Source organism: Taeniopygia guttata, chromosome Z (assembly GCF_048771995.1).
Source record: "Taeniopygia guttata chromosome Z, bTaeGut7.mat, whole genome shotgun sequence".
NCBI lineage: Eukaryota > Metazoa > Chordata > Aves > Passeriformes > Estrildidae > Taeniopygia > Taeniopygia guttata.
The window spans coordinates 29,344,460-29,363,594 of NC_133063.1; the positions used below are offsets into that span (position 1 = coordinate 29,344,460).

General features: G+C 41.0%; 1 protein-coding gene across 10 annotated transcripts in view; it reads right to left on the reverse strand.

Moving 5' to 3' along the window:
• SNCAIP (synuclein alpha interacting protein) overlaps window positions 1–15,775 on the reverse strand; it is an 89,071-nt gene extending 73,296 nt beyond the window's left edge. For 4 of the 10 annotated variants that reach the window (XR_012053258.1, XM_072922790.1, XM_072922795.1 and 1 more), the window contains exon 1: window positions 14,952–15,226. Coding sequence is in view for 3 of the 10 variants with exons in the window: in XM_072922790.1 (XP_072778891.1) it covers window positions 14,952–15,119 (168 nt within the window). In the remaining 7 variants the exon portion in view is untranslated. Of the gene's footprint in view, window positions 1–7,753; window positions 7,855–14,452; window positions 14,553–14,951; window positions 15,227–15,756 lie in introns of those variants that run through there. The other 6 variants (XM_072922798.1, XM_072922791.1, XM_072922792.1 and 3 more) reach the window with 5 other exon arrangements.
• Window positions 15,776–19,135: the final 3,360 nt, after the last annotated feature.

Sequence of the window (19,135 nt, forward strand, 5' to 3'; positions counted from 1 at the left end):
GTTCTGTCAGGGTCTATGAAAGGCTTTTTTCCTTTGATTTTGAAGGTGAAAACCATAAAGGATATCATATCAATGAGTGGACTAAACCAAAACAAAAGCAACTGAACCAAAGGAAAAATATTACATATCCTATCAAGGGTGTGTATGTTAAACCTTGAATAACTTTAAGTAAGACCGAAAGCATAATCTGGAACAACCAGTAATAAAACAGAACATACACAATAGTGGGAAACCAGCCATTTATACATTTTGTAGGACTGAATATACAAAGCCTCAAGTTTAAATTGTGCAGCTAGTAACTAGTTCATTGTACTTCCTCTGAGCTTTAAAAATATTTTCTTAAGCACAACTAGCCAAAGACTCTTCAAATACATTTGTTTTGAATACTGGTAATTCAACACTAACACCAAACCCAGGTTAAAATAATAACTTCACATACAGATCTGGAGATTGTGTATGACATAATTTTCCACGGAAAATTATGATCGAGCAGAACATCAGGAATTTAACAAATCTGTTCTTCAGTCATTTTAGAAGTGAAATCTGACCAGAAAAACTTTCATTACAAACTAATCTTAAAAGACACTCATCTTTTTTCTCTACTTCCTGAAAAATTTCAGGGAAAAATCCCCACTGCTATTCCAAAGTGTGACTCCCTGGAGAAAATGTACACACAGTGTTTGCAATTACTAGAAAAAGTCCACTGAAAATTGAATTTATTAATTTACTAGTGGAAATTCAGCAGCTGAACTAACAAAATGAGGTTGAGTGTTGATTATTTTTAATAACTTCCTCTTATATCAGTAAGATATGACAGAAATTAATTTTATTTTATGTTATCTATCTGTTCTACCAATGCCAATGCAGGAAGTTCATAAATGTGAATCCTCAGGAGGCTTACATGCATCACTGAGAACAGTAAAACGAATGGTTACACATCTGCAGTCTGAACTTTGAGAGGAATACAAGCAAATAGTGAATGTGCATTTTTCAAATTATTTTACCCGTTATTTTCCACTGACTCATGACTGTTGGCAGAAATGAATAATACATTTTACTATGCAGAGGTTCAACAATCACAAGTACAGAGAGCATGTATATGTATATATCCATCTTCTCTGCAAACGTAATACTAAGGCTATAGGTTTTCATCTGTTTTTTATACTTAAAACATCAAATAATTTATAATGCACAATTGTAAAATATATATAGAACACTGCATCAATCATGTAAAAGTACAAGTCCTGTTCAGCATTTCTGTAAATCCTTCATTAAACCTGGATTTGAGCCCAAACCAAAGACTTACACAGATCAAGTCATGGTCACTTGGAACACTGAGAGACATAAAATGCTGTGTTATTTCAAGATTATTTGCAGCTCTCTTCATTATTTCAAAGAATATTAGTGACAAATACAGTGCATTCCACAATAAAGCCAGTGCTTATGCCCTTTAAATACAGGAAGCAACTGCTAAACAAGGAATGGGAAATCAGCTGACCTGAATCCTGAGGTAATTTTACACAACCAGTACACTGCTAACATACACATAGAAAACACATATGTGTAACTAACTTTCAGTAACATCGTCAAATAAGAAGGAATTTGTGAATACTGATAATGTCTTGCTCTACATTTCTACACTCTCTATCGGGCTTTGTAAGATACCATACGCCACCTCTCAAGACATAAATAATTACAGGTTCTGTATGGCAATACACAGAAAAAACTAAAAATCAACCAGTATATCCTAAATGGTGGCTGAAAGTGTAAAGCACATATATCACCTAGAAACACTTCAAAGCAGCACAAAACTTTACTGAAGTAAATAAACAGCATAGAAGAAAATGTGTGTGTACACTGCCCTCATACTTACTTGAGCAAGACTTCGGAAATGTGCATTTGAGGAGAATTAAGCAGAACATTAAAGAAATTAATGGTTCAATATGGTTCCAAATCAACTCGAGAAGAAATTGATACATAAAAATATGCATGATATTTTGATGTAACAACTTTTTACTCCAGGTACAGTTTGAAAAGTACTGTGCTGTCAAAGCACTCACAACTTCTAGTCTTTTGGCAAAAGCAATGAATATCAAACATCTGCAGGGCTGTTGTGAGTTCATGAACTATAGAAATAAAAAAAATTGCCTTTTTGGTAGCCTAGTTCTTACGTAAAAGTCCAAAAATAATACACCCTAGTAACCACATCCACAAGGAACCAGATACTTGGCCCCAAAGTAAAACAGAGAAACATAGGTCTTATGGCAACTACCACCACTAATACAGGCTCCAACACTTCTATTAGGATGAAATCAAGCATAGCAGAGCTCAGCCTTTTGAAACTTTAAGGAATTTACAGATTTTAGAGGAGCCAAGATTTCAGTTAGAAATAAGCCTTACTAGAGTTAATTAAAATAATAATAATAAATGAGTAGGCCTTGATGAAGTTAGGAGTTAGTAGTTAACTAATAATTAATTGCTTGTCAGCACAATGTTTAGTTAGCTGGGTTTATAATGAAGAATATAGAAACTGACAAATAGCTTTTAGGAACATAAGACAATTGTGGGCCTCCTCTGTTCTGAAACCAATTGAAGACAAGGAATGGGAGTTCTACCAAGAGTTCATTTGTCATATTTGCATTGAAAAGGTAGAAAGGTCAGAACGAGGAAGACTTCATTTACTTCTGCATTCTGGGACCCCTCCCCATGAAAGGGACCACCGACCCATTTCAAGGGACAAACTACGCATGCTTAATAGCTTTTGGAGTGATTAGCATACGAGCGGGGAATGGGATGTACTAAAATGATGAATATGTATTTGTATTTTTTATATTCAATACTTGTATGGATAAAAAGACTCTGTAATCACCTGGAAGGTGCGGTGTGTATTTGGGAGCTATCCCGCACGCTGCCCGATGTCGAATAAACATACACTTTCTAACTTTAAACTGTTAGAGAGTTTTTGTCCACCACAGTTGGATATCAGTACTAGATCAACATCCATATTTTTTTAATAAATCACTTTCCAAATCATGCTGTGGTTTGGGGGGGAGGTGGAGGATTCTGTGTCAACGTCTTTAATAAAGCAGATGTGACTTACTGCACTCTTGTTTCAAACCATAAACTGAGGTTTCTCTTCTTTCTCTGAATTACTGGCAGTAGCACTGGGCAGCAATCTTTCATAAGTTTTTGCTCAGTACAATAATTTCAATAAAATTCTATTATTTTATACTGAAGTTTTGTTACAAAGATCCTGACTTTAGTTTCTCTCCTTAATACCTTGCATTCTTATTCACCTTATCTTCTTCAGGTACTGCTCATAGAAAAATATGGAACCAATTTAATCAGTATATCATCCCCATAAATCTTCCTAAAGCTGCATTTTCTTTTTGCTGAAGAACACATTTCATTTATAAGTGTTGTTTCAATAAAACCAAGAAGCTGAAAATATCTTTAACATACTTTTAATGTTGAAAGCATCTGTTAGATCATGTTAGAGTTTGAGGTTATTTTAAATATTATTATTTTTACACATATGAGTAAAAGGAATTTTTCAAACATTTCCTTGTATCTTCCTTTTCCCATTTAAATTACTCAACCAAAGTTCAATAATAGTCCAGTAGAATTTCAACACCTTGTAGCCCCATAATGGCCTGCTCAATTATTTCTAGAGATATCCTGGAAAATAATTAATGCCAAACAGCACTCTTAAGCTTGCAACATTCAAATGCTGTACTTGAAGTTAGAAATTTAGGACTTGCCTTATTTACATTTCCCTGCCAAAATCATGCATGCAGTCCCATGATGATTTCTTGCTTCATGTGAGCTTTAATTATAAAGTCAAGGGGAAATTCCTATGAATGTAGATTTTCTGCTTCAAGGGTCAGAATATGCCAAATGTATCCACCATTTGTATGAAGTCTATGACTGTCCTGCTCTCTTGTGGGAGGTCTGTTTTCTCTACAACCACTTTCCTGTGTTTCCAGTCTTGCAACTACATCCTTTTTTATTCTCTCTTTTATATTTTTTGGCTGTCAATTCCACTGCCCCATCCTTTATGCCCTGAAACTGACTAGAACATCTAAGAGCTTCACTCTAGCAAAATCTGATAATCCAAATTTCAAAGCTGAATTTTCCATTGACACAAGGTGAATTCCAATAACAGTCAGGGTTGGGGGGCAGCAGTGGGTAACCAGCATTACACTTCAATTTGGGTTATCAGCCAGCCTCACGCAGGGCTCGTCACACAGAGCATATATATGTACACATGGGCCCATGGACCAAAAGAACCAAACCTCAAACTCAAAAAAAACAAACTTTGAACTCAAAAAACTCACTCCAGAACTCATGCTCCATGTCAGTCAGACCAACCCACTTTCATTTGAGACTACTTGATGAATAAATTTGACAAATATTATATGCATATATTACAGGTTTTACTTTTACTATGTTTACTTTTAAAGCAAAAAATATTGAAAATACAAAAAAAATTTAGCATTTATACTGCAAACATTAGCCTTCTGCTCACTTAGAAATGACACTTGACTATTAACATCCATGCAAATATTTTCATTTTGATAAAATTCAATTTAGGACAGAAGAGAAACGTCACAATTTTTCATACTTTATTCTGTAGACACAGAACATGATGTTGTTTGCAAAAATCCTTAAAAATTAAACAGTGCAAACTACTGTAAATTTAAGCACTGTCAAAAAAGAACTTTTTATTTCCATTATAGTTTGGTGGAAACTGGAATATTCAGTGAAAAACAGCTAAATTATTCCTGAGAGACATCTATGCCCCTGAAACTAGAATGCTGTCTTCTGAAACTGTCACTATTTTCTCACTTCAGAAATAGACTGCAATTGCAGCTCATATGCTCTGCAGCTATACAAGGCTATTCTATATAGAACACTGCTATCCTCTATTATTTGTTTAAAATGTTATGGGCAGCAGATACAACCAGCACTAGTGTTCAGCTACACAGCTATTAGTGCTGTAATAAACTGTGGGATGAGGTTGCAGAAATGCCAATTAGAAATAGTACTATTATTTTAAGCTGAAATTTTGTAGTCTTCAGAGATTCCTAAAACCCTTCATTTAAAAAAAATGAAACTATGTTAAAGAAATGAACCTCAGTACCTCACTACATCAAAAACCACAATTTTACAAAATTTACGCATGAGCACATTTCTTGCTTGTACTGATTTTGATGCACGGACTAACTGAAGGATCCCCCTTCAATGCTTTGCAAAAAGTGATCTGTCTTACACAGAGCACACACAAACTACTCAGAAATATCAGGTGTGCATATGCATTTCCTGTGTTCCCCCATCCAGCATTTAACCGGCCTAAATTTATTTAAAATTTTAGACTGCTGATGTCCTATAGCAAGCAGAAGATATCCTTGCAGCTTTTTTCATGGATACTTATCAGTAATGTCCAAGTGTTTCACAAACATTCCCCAATTAATTCACAGTCTTACAGATTACAGGATGAGAAAGCATTATTATCCCTGTAAAGCTGGAAACAAAGAGACTTACAGGAAGCCACAGAAAACCACAGCAGAAGGACCAGAATGAGAAGCATGGGAGCACACAGGTATTCCTGTATATCCGTCCACATCTCCAGACTACTGATCACTGCCAGAAGTGGGAGGTGGCTCTCACTGCAGTTCACTTACCATACATACCCAACACCAAAAGGCTCGATGAAGGTATAGCATAAATAAGAAAGCACACATCTTTCCTGTCTACAGCCATGCTATGTTTTGGGTTGTGCTTAGCAGTGTGCAAGGCTACCACCACAGAGACACAGGCTATTCCCAGTAGCCTTGTGTGTATTAGTTATAACAATGTTTCTTCTTTTCACAGTGCTTCATAGAACCACAAAACAGCTGAGCATGGAAAGGAGCTCTGGAGATCATCCAGTCCAACCCCAATGCCCATGTCTCAGCTAAAGCCTGTTGTCCAGGACTGCATCCATGTGGTTTTCGAGTATCTCCAAGGATGGAGAGATACTCCACCACCTCTGAGAAACCTGTGCCAGTTCTTGACCACTGTGATAAACTTCTTCCTCAGCAAGGCTGCCGATGACAACAAGCTGACAGTGTAGCTGACTCTCCTGAAGGGTGGGATGCCATCCAAAGGGACCTGGACAGGCTCAAAATGAGAGCACATGGGCTTGAGATGAAGCTCAAAAAGATCAAGTGCAAGGTGCTGCACCTGGATTAGGGCAATTCTTGGTATCAATCCAGGTTGGAGAATGAAGAGATTGAAAGCAGCCCCAAGAAGGACTTGGGGGTGCTGGTGGGTGAGAGACTAGACATGACCCAGTCATGGGCACTGACAGCCCACAAAGCCACACGTGTCCTGGGCTGCACCAACAGCAGTGTGGCCAGCAGGGGAAGGAGGGGATCTGCCCCTCTGCTCTGCTCTGGTGAGACCTCATTGCAGTGTCCAGGGAATCTCTGTTAGGAATCCCACTTGTGGCAGAAACCAGGCGTAGCTTGCATTCTTGTGCAGAATCCAATGAACAGTGTTCTTTTTTCCTTAGAAAGGTGTCAAGGACAGGAGTAAGAAACACTTCTTTTAAAGAACCGTTTGATGAAAGATAAGAGAATATTTTATCTTTTTCAGTTTAACCATTTATCTAGAAACAAAATATTTTTTTGGAAAACAAGTAAGCTCTAGCATTGCACAACGCTGAAAAGCTCAGCTTTACCTTACTCGTCTACAGTATATCTCATGTCATAGTAACACATGAGAGTCTATTTTGTATTCCTCTTTGTCTGACAGTACTGATTTTATGTGAAATATTTTTTTGGCATGAAAAAAAAATGGCACTAACTAATCCTTTTATGTTTTCTCCCTTGTCTTTGTTAAATAGCATGAAAAGTGCACAGTGAAAGAATTAGACACATGACAGATGTTTTCAGACTATATCCTTAGATACAGATCAGCTGTTTTTTTTTGTTTGTTTGCTTGTTTATTGGTTTTTAATGCAGAAAGAAAAATAAATTTCTGCATAAAAAATTTACTGAAATCTGATGTGCAACTATAACTTTTGTCAAACTTTACTCATACAATTGAGTACCTTAATAAGAAAGTTCACTGACTTCATTTTCAAACAGATGGAGTAACTTAACAATTAATCTGACAAACCAAAAATAACCCTTACTACATAAACTAAAAAAAAAAAAAAATCCCCAACAACAAAACCCTCAGAAACCAAAACAAGAAACTCTTAGAAGTGCAAGGATCCTCCTTGAAATATTGAAAAAACATACACATTCCTTCTCATAAAAATAATTCCAACTCCTTTTAACAGAGTTGGATTGTGTTTGATATATTATAGTGACCTTACTATTATTGCTGATATTTCCTATCATTTATATAATTTCACTTTTTTCCTCCCCATAACTGTGCTCTAGATTCAGTGTTTTGATACAGACCATTTTAAAATCTCACTTTCCAACTTTGCTCCTTAACCCAATCTCTCATCTGGATTTTAACACTTGCAAAATGTATGGCCTGGATATGATGGCTCTTTAAGGCTGAATTTAAAGAAGTGGAATAAAAAATTAATTTTTGGAGTGGAAATTTGCCAGAAATCTCTTTGACACTCTACTGCCCTTTCCTTACAGAGGAGAATTAATAATTCCTTACAGAGGACAATTAAATAGTGAGACAGTCAGTAAAACTCCATGGAAAAGCAGACTACCTCAGTACAAAGAATAAGTGATATACACACCCAGATGCAGAGCATCCACCAACAATGCTGCAGGAGGCATGAAGTGGGCATGCAGTCGTGAGTTTGTCAGCATGTATAGGTGTATCCACCACAGTGCAAATCTAGAGAGGACAGTTAAAAATAGAAGTGGAAACAGATGAAAGCAGACTTCAGCATGGTTTAATAATCTGTCCAGAAGGCTTGGAAAGCCCTCTCTTAAGTCTAGGCTGGCATGTCTTCACATCACATACAGATCAAAGCAATTACAGAGCTGTCTGCATGTCCTGCAATCACACTACTCCATTGCAGTGTGGGCACATCCAGAAATAGTACTACTGTAGATACATTCATCTAAAAACTGCATTTGCAAAAACCAAAGCCTGGAAGCATACTGTAAAGCATATGGGACTTGATGAGGAACATATGCTGGACAGAGTGTCCATTTTGCTAAATTCCATTAGCTGGAATTGTGGAGGGCTTGCCTTATACTCCTGTGCCATGTGTTGGTACACATGACCTGTACCACAGGTCACTCCTGTGGGGATTCACAGAGTCAGAACAAATTAACCTGAACCTTCAAGGACAGCAATTCACCCAGCTTTACCATCTACAGAAGAGACACCCACACTCTACAGACAGGTGGGAGAAAACTTGTAGCATGTAAACAGCACTCGTTCCTCTCCATTCCAATGCAGTACCAGTGCTTGCTGGGTTCTGAACCCCTAACCCAAGCACGCATATTAGCTACCTATTGATTCAAGGACAGTCATTTCAGAAGAACATCAAGACACCAACACCTTTATCTATCAGTGCTGCTAACAGGGGCAGAACTTACTGTGATGCAGAAACCCAGAGTTGATAAAACCCTTCAAATTCAGGACCTCCTCTCCTCCAACAGCTGTTTGCTGCATGGCAGCAACACTACAACTCCTCTACTGGCTGTAGCCTCTACTGGCTACAAAATACAAACCACGACAGACACTACATTCTCTCAAGGATGGTTTACTACCTTTTGTCCAGCCAGTCACCAAAGACATGCATGTATGTTCTAAAACTGTCTGCATAGTGAATGATTCACTCTGAAGAGATTTCATATGCATTTTGCTAAATCACAACCAGAAGACAAGTTAAGAAGGAATGCAGTTATTCAGCATATTTTTCTGCCTTACCAGGAGAGTATAAAGACACACAAGAGCTAATATTGACTCAGACAATTAAAGACCTGGTAGGAATTGGATCACAGCAGCAGGGATTACATACATGCCAATTTACCATGGGAAGAAGCAAGCTAGTGAAATTCATAAAAGTTTTGGGTGCAGAGATAAACATTCCGTGCTGCTGCCTGTCTCTTTGTGGAAACCCTGAGCACATGCACTGTTGCGCTCCACTTAGCTGTCTGGACCTGAGCATCTCAGGAGCAAAACCTCCACTCACCAGGCAGCACCATTCCAGCAAATTCTGCTAAACTGGGAGAAGCTGCTGACTCCATTGAAGAGATGCCCTGCAGACACCTTGACAAATTATAAGGCTGGGCAACCACCATCCATATGAAGCATAACAAGGGCAAGAGCCATGTTCTGCACCTGAGACAGGGCACTCCTAGCTGTAAGGACAGACTGAGAGGCTGGAGGAGGAATGAAAGGTCCCGTGAAAGAGGATCTGGTGGTTCTGATGAAGAGCAAGTTGACTATAAATCAACAGTATGTGCTGGCAGTCAAAAGGCCCAAAAACATCCTGGGGTGCACCAAGCATATGGAAGAATTCCCCCGAGCACTGCTCTCAGTTCTTGTCAACAGAAGAACAACACCCCACATCCTGGGGTGCAATAGGGAGAGCATCAGCAAATTGGCCAGGGAGGAGACTGTCCCTCTCTGCTCTGCTCTGGGGCAGCCTCACCTCGAGTGCTGGGGGCAATTCTGGGCACCACAATATTGAGCTGTTAGAAAATGTCCAGAGGAGGGCCATGAGGATGGTGAAGGGCCATGAGGGGAAGTTGTGTAAGGAGCGGCTGGGTCACTTGGTCTGTTCAGCCTGGAGAAGAGACTGAGCTGAGACCTCACTGCAGTTACAACTTCCTCCTGAGGGGAAGAGAAGGGGCAGGTACTGATCTCTTCTCTGCAGTAACAATGACAGACCCCAGGGGAATGGCCTGAAGTTGCGCTAGGGGAAGTTTAGCCTGGATATCAAAAAAAAGTTCTTCACACAGAGGGTGAAGGTTCTTCACTTAGGGGAGTGGTCACAGCACCAAGCCTGTCAGAGTTTCAATGTTAATGAGAAGTAAATAACTAGTGATGCACGTGCAACTCATTTTCCTGGTGATTCCAGACTGTAACTCAAGGTAAGCTTTTGGCCATATCCTAGCAACAAGCACAAATATTGTGCTTTATCCAGAGCTCAGCATGTGAGCTGGCAAAATGGTAATATCCTAGATATTAACATAATTTGGACACATAACCGAAGACTCTTTCCATGTAACAAGAGGACATATGAGTACTACTTAACACAGTAGAATGTGGATCAAGGAATATGACACAGCTTATTTACCTTAGTAGCACTCTGCTGCTTCTGTGTGCAGTATATTTACAAGATATGTTTGGCTTCATTTTGTTTGACCTTTTTTGTTGTTGTTGTTTGCTTTTAACAGCATCTTCGAGACAGCTTTTACAAATATTCAAATAAGTGTCTCAACAGGCTGACACTTCAATATTTAAAATCTTGAGCCCATTCAAAAGCAGCTCGTGGATCTTCATAGATTTATTATTGTGACTCAAGTGGAACTGACAGTATAGCATACAAAAAGCAGAATATTTACATCTGAATTTTAGTTAAAGAGAACATGAGGAATGTACATGCACATATAAGCAGTTAAAGGTATTTCCTAATTCTGTAAGAAAAAGAGGCCAGTCAGTATGGCAAGATCCTGCAAAAGAACTACATGGATGAATAACCCACAGGGAACCACAGCTCCAAATCACAATCACATGCATGCTCCTGTCATGCACATCACAGATTCACAGAATGGCTGGGGTTGGAAGGGACCTCTGGAGATCATTGAATCCAATCCCCCTGATAAAGCAGGTTCACCCAGAGCAGGTTGCACAGGATCATGTCCAGGTTGATCCAGGAAGGAGACTACACAACCTCTCTGGGCAGCCTGTTCCAAGAAAATCATGCAGCACAGCCTGATTTTTAGTCACAGATGTAAACAAGTTGGTTAAAATGGGGGGGTTTGAAGGGAAGTGCTAAGTTCCTGATTAGAATTTCATTTTAAATTGAAAGCTCCAGATTGATTCAGTAACAATAAGAAGCAGGGAGAAGGGGGTGGACTTAAAAAAAGAGGTCATGTAGTACACTGTATTCAGTTTAAAAGATAAGTAAGACAATGCTTTTTTATCTGGTATAAACAAAATAATGCCAGCAGTTTGACTGTAAACAAGAACTGAGGAGGAAATTGAACCGAAAAGGAAATGATTATAGCAAACCTCACAAACCTAGTGCTATGTTTTAACTAGAAAAAATATATTTTTAAGTGCTGCTTCATAATTCTTCATGAAGTGCAAATCAGCCATATTCAGAATCAAAATAAGCTTTTGTAAACACCCCGTAACACACAAGAAAACATACCTAATGAAGGATTGCCCCAGTTGCCAAACTGTGACAGCTGAATTGTACTTTCCTTTGATAACTCTAAGACCTTCACACCTTTGAGTCACTTGGACCTTTATTGTAGAAGAAGAAATCACAGTTCCACCTTAGACAGGTGAATAGCAGATGATATTTCTACCACAAAAATTAATTATTTTCCCCCTCAGTTTAGAACTCTCTTAGAGACTTAAATCAATAAAGTATCTGATGCATATGTTCTATCTACTTGTTTCCAATGGTTCCACTGTGCATATAAATCTATTGTAGAACCACATTTGCATTTAAAGAGAAATTCTCTTGTGTTTTCTAGGCACGTGCTCCATGTAAGACTATCTTCTTTACCTCCTTTGAGAAACAACAGATCTGCCAGAAAAAGAGGGAGCTCAGACACATCACTACTCCAAGTCTTCTTGCCAATTATCTAAGTACCATTTCCTTCAGTTTAGTTTAGTTATGGTCCTATTCATAGAAGAGTTGAAAAGAATTACTATTTGCCCTTCCAAAATCCAATGTTTTTCAGGTTTTTCTAACATATTTTTTCATTTTGACAATGATCATATAGATTTTAACCGTAAAAAAGTACTGTATTTGCTAAGCAACACAGAGTAAAGCACTTGCAAAAAGGTTACTTAGAGATTTGCACATGAAAAATATAAACTTTATTTTATTTGGCATCACTTTTAATTATGACTGCATAAGGAAAGGTGAGAATATTCTCCTCTTGACATCTACCTGAAAAGAGATGCAGGTTTATTCCAGGAAAACTGAAACAAAAAAAATAATTGTTCCCTGCCTCCTTAGTCTTAATTTGCGGGTTGCCTCTTGAACTTCATGCACAAAATCAGAGACAGGCAAGGGTACAGATAAAGTTCTGATAAACACCTCATCTAGTCAGCTGAAATGTTTAAACACTGGATGAGAGAGATAACTTGCTGCATCCCACAAAGGCTGCTGAACTACTGCCTTTGTGTTCATGAGGTGCAGCATCACTGCTTCATAACACCAACCTATGTGCAGGGACCATCATCCCTGCACCACTGCTAACAGGACTTTTGTGCTACTGTCTGTGACAGATGAGCCACCCCACGGGGCTGCCTCTGGCTGTCTGCTCCCCCTTTCTTGATGGCATATCCAGCATGTGGAGGCAGTGCAACTTGCGTATCTCCATTTCAGAGGACGAAGCTACAGTAGCTGCAGCAGAGCTGCCATGCTTTCCCCTTCCTGCTTCTAATCAGACAAGTGTCCAAGGACAATGCTACTGTGAAGTAGTCACAGGTCTGAGACATCCTGGAAGAGAACTGTGAGAAAGAGAGTTGTGCCAGTGCAGGTGGTATTCTACCTCAGGTGTGTGTGGGATGAACTCTTCTTGCACCTATGGAGTCCACATGGGAACAGATTTCAGGTGCCAGGAAAAATGGACAACCGGGAATCAGAGGGACAAGCTTTGTTGATGCCCAATCATGAAACAGTTACAAAATACCTGATATTTGGGATCATGCTTTTGCAATTATGAAAAAAATGACTTATCATTTATTCACAGTACTCTGGGAAGGGACTGAATATTCAAGGGTACCTTCAGTCACCTTGTCTAAGCAGTCTAATTTTACATGCAGCTCTTTGTAAACTTGGAAGCTGGCCTCAAAGAACTCACGACATACTTACTTTCCATGTTGCTGTTATTAGAGAAAAAGATACTAAGACAAGCAGCTTCTAGCTACTATAAGCTACAATCTGAAAGACTGCCCAGCTCCTTATTCCAAAATGACACTTAAAAGCATTTTTAGTAGCCCGCACTGGACTGCTTGTTCAAAAAAAGATGGAGATTTTTTTTTTTTTTAAATTTAAATTCAGTCTCCTTGAATTTGCAGGTAACCCTACATTAGGCCAATACTCTGATGTAGTTTTATTTTACTCACATGTAAGTGACTGTATTAAGCAGAATGGCCAGTCTGCACAAGTCAGTCTTATACCACATACCCTTACAAAGGGAGCCTTTTCATTACAGGCCTTTTCACACATGGGCTAAAGTGATGAGGCAAGGGTCTATTTGACTACTGAACAGGTCAAATTCTAATTGTTTCATTCAGATGAAAAGTGCTTCTCACTGTGTTTGAACTACCTCTTGAGCAATCTCCCAAGCCTGCTCTTGCAACCAGCTTACCTGCTAAATCTTCAAAATATGGCTCCAGTATTCCACAAGGCATATTTGCAGGCTTAGCAGTATGAAGACTGAAGTGGTTTACCAAGTTCACCAACCATGAGCTCACACGTGAGCTAGTTGCAGAGGATTTTAGGGTGAAGAAACTCGTGTTTATGGGTGGTAGTAAGGCAACAGGTCATGCTTTTTATGGCTTGCTGGAAGCACATGTAGTGCATATAACTGCTAAATTCAGTAAGGGCAGGATACCATTAAAAGTCTGCTACAGCATGCTACATGAGGCTAAATGCATGCACATCATTCAATATGATTTCTGGCTGCAGGATCAGTGCTATTTGCACGAAATATAAAATTATTTTGATTTCCCAATGGTATGATTGCATATCTTTCTTCAGCCATTTAAATATCAGAAAAAGATCCAACAGTCAAGTGAGTTGCTTCAGAATTTTTTTTTTCAAACATTTTTTCAGCTCCCTTTTGCTGTTGAATGCTGAGGTATAAAACAAGGCTAAGATGCTAAGATTTTCCATGGAAAACACAGGCAATAGCAGTTTTTTGGTGGGTTTTGGAATGAGGGGACTTTTTGAGGACCAGTTGTGACTGATTAATATCTCTATAAGAGATGTGGCTTTAAGCCAACCATTGAAAGTGCTCTGAGGTGATTAACACTGACAATGAAGACTTGAGACGCTTTAGGCGCTGGTTTCGAGTACCACAGGAACCTGATTCTCGAGCTCTTCTTTATATAAATTACATCTGCTCACATTAAGCGCTCATTGATGCAGATATGAAAAAGGTTTGATCCCCGCTGCTGCAGAAACACGATTTTGGGCTGACCCAAGTATAAGCCTTGGAGCATGTTTCTATCAGACAGCTTGGCATTTGTTTCCCCACAGTTACAAACATGCAACTCCTACTTGATTTTCTTCCAGATTTCGGCTTGCCCGGCGGGACAGGAGAGTGCTGACGGCTGGGTGCCCGCCCGTACGCCCGGCTCCGAGCAGAGCAGCGCCAGATCTGCGGCGGGGGCGAGTGTCAGCGGCTTACACTGCCCAGCCGAGGCTTCGCGGCAGCACTTCGCGCGGCTGACATCACGTATGTGCTCAGCCCCAGAGAACCCCCCCGAGTTTAGCCCTGATTTCATGCGGAAAGCACTTCCCCGGGGCGGGCTGGCGGGGGCAGGGCCGGGGCTCGCCCCTCGCCGCCGCTCGCTCCCGCCCGCCGCCCGCGTCCCCCGCCGCCCGCAACCCCGCTCCGGCGCCCCGGGGACGCCTCAGCAGGGGAAGCGCCTCCAGAGCCACCCGCAACCCCCGCGGGGTACCCCGGGCTCGGCTCCGCGCTCCCTCTCCCGCCGCCCCGGGGGCAGCGCTGTCGGCGACAACAAAGCCCCTGTCCGCTCCGCTCCCCTCTGCTCACCTCACCCCTGCGCTCCGTTCGGCCGCGACCGTTCCACGGCAGCCGGGGTGATGGAGACGGGGGAAGGGCCCAGGTGCCGCCTCTCGGCTGCCGCCCCCCGCCACTCCCCGCCGGTGCAGGCAGCGCTCCGGCAGCGGCCGAGCTCCAGCCGCCCCGCCCTCCGCCCATGCCCTGCCAGCAGGCAGCGGCCGGCAGGAGCTGGAGGAGGAGGAGGAGAGGGAGAGGGAAGGAGGGAGCCGGGGACGTTGCGGCTCCGCCCGGCCCTACTGCGTCACAATGCGGGGGGTGCTGCCACGTGACCCGCGGGGCCGGGGCGCGGCGGCTGCGCGGGACCCCGCGCTGGGGGCGGCGGGGGCGGCGGGGGCGGCGGGGGCGGCGGGGGCGGCGGGGGCGGCGGGGGCGGCGGGGGCGGCGGGCCGGGGTCGCGGCCGCGGCCGCAGCCGCAGCGCTGTCCCCGGAGCTGCGGCCCCGCTACCGCCGCCGTGCCACAGCCGCCCCGCGGGTCCTGCGCGCTTCGGGAGAGATTGCCCACGGCGTCTGAAAACGCTGCTCTGGCATGTCCAATGCGAAACGCGTGGCACGCCGCTACGCTAAAAATAATGGAAATGCAGTGCTCGGTGCCTGAAATGGCGAGTTCAATCCACTCACATCTGTTTAAAATAAAATTCCGTGAGTTTGGGAGTAGATTTTTTTGTAATCTGCTGTAAAACCGGGAACGCCTCGCTGCTTCACTCTAGTTCACAGGTTCACGAGGACGGAGGTGGTGGCATCCTTGTACACCTCCCATCGAGCTGGTCCCGCTTACCTTGACAAGAAACCAGCGTTTTCTCAAGACGGTGCTGCTAAAGGTGATTCTGCACCCCGCCGCTACAGGTGCTCGATGAGCGGGCAGAAACCCGTTGGCTGTCCTTCAGGCACTGCAGGGATGCACGAAGAAAGGATCCTCTAAACATCTTAGCCCGAGTAACGCCCTGCCACCCAGGCATCTGATGGCAGCACGAAGAGAGCAGAAAAGTGAACCCTTTGGCTGGGTTTTCCTCTTTGTAATTTAGCCTGTTTTGTTTCCCCCTCTTCATAGGCACATTTTCCATCCTGTCTCTTAAGGCATATCCCTTTATATACTTTTGTGTGCTTTTACCTCTCAAACACAGAACATCTTAAATTTCATTTACTCGGATGAGTGTGGAGTGCAAAAGCCCGAGAGATGCATGCAGGAAATTTAAGTGAATTTATGCTAGTTTGGCATTGTGGAAAACTACTGCCCACAGAGTACGCTCAGAACTACCACAAGCATGCCCACATCAGTCAGCACGTAGCACTGCCCTGACCAAGTGTCTCTGGAAATGGCGAAAATACTTTAATCTCCAGCTAAATAGCTCTCTCTTCTTCCTGTAGGGATTTCTAGTGAAAGTGCCTAAACTCCCCTACTTCCCCCATTTTAATTCTGCTTAGCTGAGTCAGTCACACAGACACAGTCATCAAACAGTAACAACCTTGAGAAGCTTGTCATCTGAATCCAGCAACTTGGATGTGAAAGGAAATATAGTCCCCCATGATACATGACTTGGGCTATCTAGGAGCTGCAGCATCATGCATTTTCAGCTTATTTAGTATACTTGCCCAGAATTGGAAAGCTGCTATATTTCTTTCTTTTTAAATTACATTTTTAAGATTTGTAGAAAACAAACTTGAATATGAATTTCAGTGATGGACTCTAATGTTTGTGTGCAAAGCTAACTATATGGTGCAATAGTATCTTAAACACCTGTGCATACTGTATGTGGAGAAAGGAGTGCTTTGGACAGGTCTTCTGCTTTTATGTCATTCTCTTTTAGGAAAAGGATATGTATGTACTGCACATTTCACACTTGTACATATATGGAGATTAGTAACCATTTGAGGTATTTGTAATGCACTTGATTAGATGGTTTTATCCAGGAATGTTGGTCAGCTGTGTATAATTAAATGGTTTGAAAAGAATGCAGGTCAGCTCCAGAATACAATGTCATATAGGAGTATGACCTGCCTGACAAACAGTGTTGATGAAAAAACAAAACCAAAAAAATCTTAATTTAATGTAGAGTCTATAAATACCATTGGTATGCAAATACAATTTGTAAGATAAAAGCTTGGTAAGCGTCTTTGTGCATGTTATATATTAGTATCTCTGTTAGCACTGATAACCCTGTTTGTGTATGTACTTCTGAAATCATTGCTGAAAATATTGTTTAAATAAGAAATGCTGATTAGGCTATATGACTGTAAAAAACCCTTAAATTATGATATATAACTACAGTTCTTGTAAGAACGTCAGGATGGATTTTTACTGCCAGTTATATGGCCCCATCATGATTTTTTGTCTAAAATAAAATCACAGAATGTTAGCTCTCTTCTTGCTGTGTGTGCAGATACAAACATTTGCTGAAATAGTAAAAAGCTTGTCATTGATATTCCAAATGGAGTAAAGTGATTAAAAAATATGTTGCCTGTTGTTTTTCTAGTATGTCTCTGCAGGATCATTTAGTGGTTTGTTGAACCTTGGTATTCTAATGTGGTAAAGCCAAGGCCAGTATTTGTGTCAACTGCAGAGTATGGCTGGATGCATATGAGAACATGAGAACAGGCTGATCTGTGGCCCACATCAAGGGTCCATGGCAGCCAGCAGCAATCACAGCATCTGTCAGTGATCACATACACTGACTTTAATGAACACAAGACAAAACCCTCCATTGCTTTTGAAATTCTTCTACTAGAGGAGTTTGAGATTTGAAAGTGCTTGGTGACACTGCTCATGAAGACATGACCACATTGTACTTAAGGCAGAAAGCCCATGGAGACATTTCCTGCAGGAGATTTTTCTATTCCTATGCAGGACCAATGTTTCTATATTTGTTCCTGCATATGTGCAGCAGTCTTGTGAAGCAAAAGGTAGACAGGAACAGAAAGGAGGCAGCAGAAGCCTGGAAGAGATGAACCCAAGTGACATACAGTATGTTGCCATTTTTTTTCCAGAACATTAAGGCTGGGAATCAGAGTTGTACAGGTAAGTCTAACAGTTGGCAACCTTAGGGATTTTATGTAATTAATACATACAGGCAACCTGTGAACTTCCAGATGGTGACCTAGGACTGCTTATGTAAAATATCTCTACCAAGGAACATCACCAACAGTATCATATTAGCAAAACCCAGCAATCACAATGTAAGAATATATCCCGAAATAACAAAAGACTAGCTTTAGTTCAGTCAAATGATGAACCATGATGACTCACAGTCATTCAAGACAGTCATCAGGGCACTTCAATGTTCTCTTTAAAAAAAAAAAAAAATTAGATTAAAAGCAGATTTAGCTTTGAGAATCAGTAAGAACAACTACCATTTTTGAAGCATGACAGAATTTATCTACTCATTTCAAAAGAGTGAGTGCAAACCAGGTGACTTGTTTCTGGCTTCACCTTTCAGATTCTGAGTGGATATAAATAGATCAAGTCAACTTTGCATCTAACTTTCAAAAAGCATAATTCCTAATTTTTCCCACCTTTGGTCTGCCCTGCAATAAATATATAAAATATTTTGCTCAAATTGGAAGAAAACATTTTAATTCTTGTAAGTACATAAGAATAGAGCAAATAATGGTATAGGCAGAATTCTCTTAGGTTTAGAAAATGATGACAATATTTCACAGGGTACTAGAAGTAATGACTTACTGTTTCACCTTGATTATGACAAACACATACACACATATGCTGATGAGTAAGTCGACAATCTGAAATTCATGGAACTGCTGCATCTGAAGGAAAATTGAGACTACATAGCTAGGACTGCAATAAAACAATTGTTTTTCTGCTGTGTTTTTGCATTGTTTTCAGTGCTTGTAATGCCTGAACCTGATCTGGTAGTCCATAGTGGGCCAATCTCACATCAGCAGAATTCAGAAAGCAAGTGTTTGCCTTGAAAAGAGTGCAGATCAGTTCCTCATCCATAAGAAGAGAGAGGCTTACAAAACCAGAAATAATTCATTCAAAACCATCTTTCAGTGCATATAGCCTTGTTTCTAGGATTGGGCAGAAATATTTTCTGCAATCTTAAGAGGCCATTTAGTTGGCAGCATCTTGGTCGAAGAGGAGACTCAAGCCTGGGCTTTATTAAATGCTTATTTATTTTATCTATTCTGCTGGATAAATC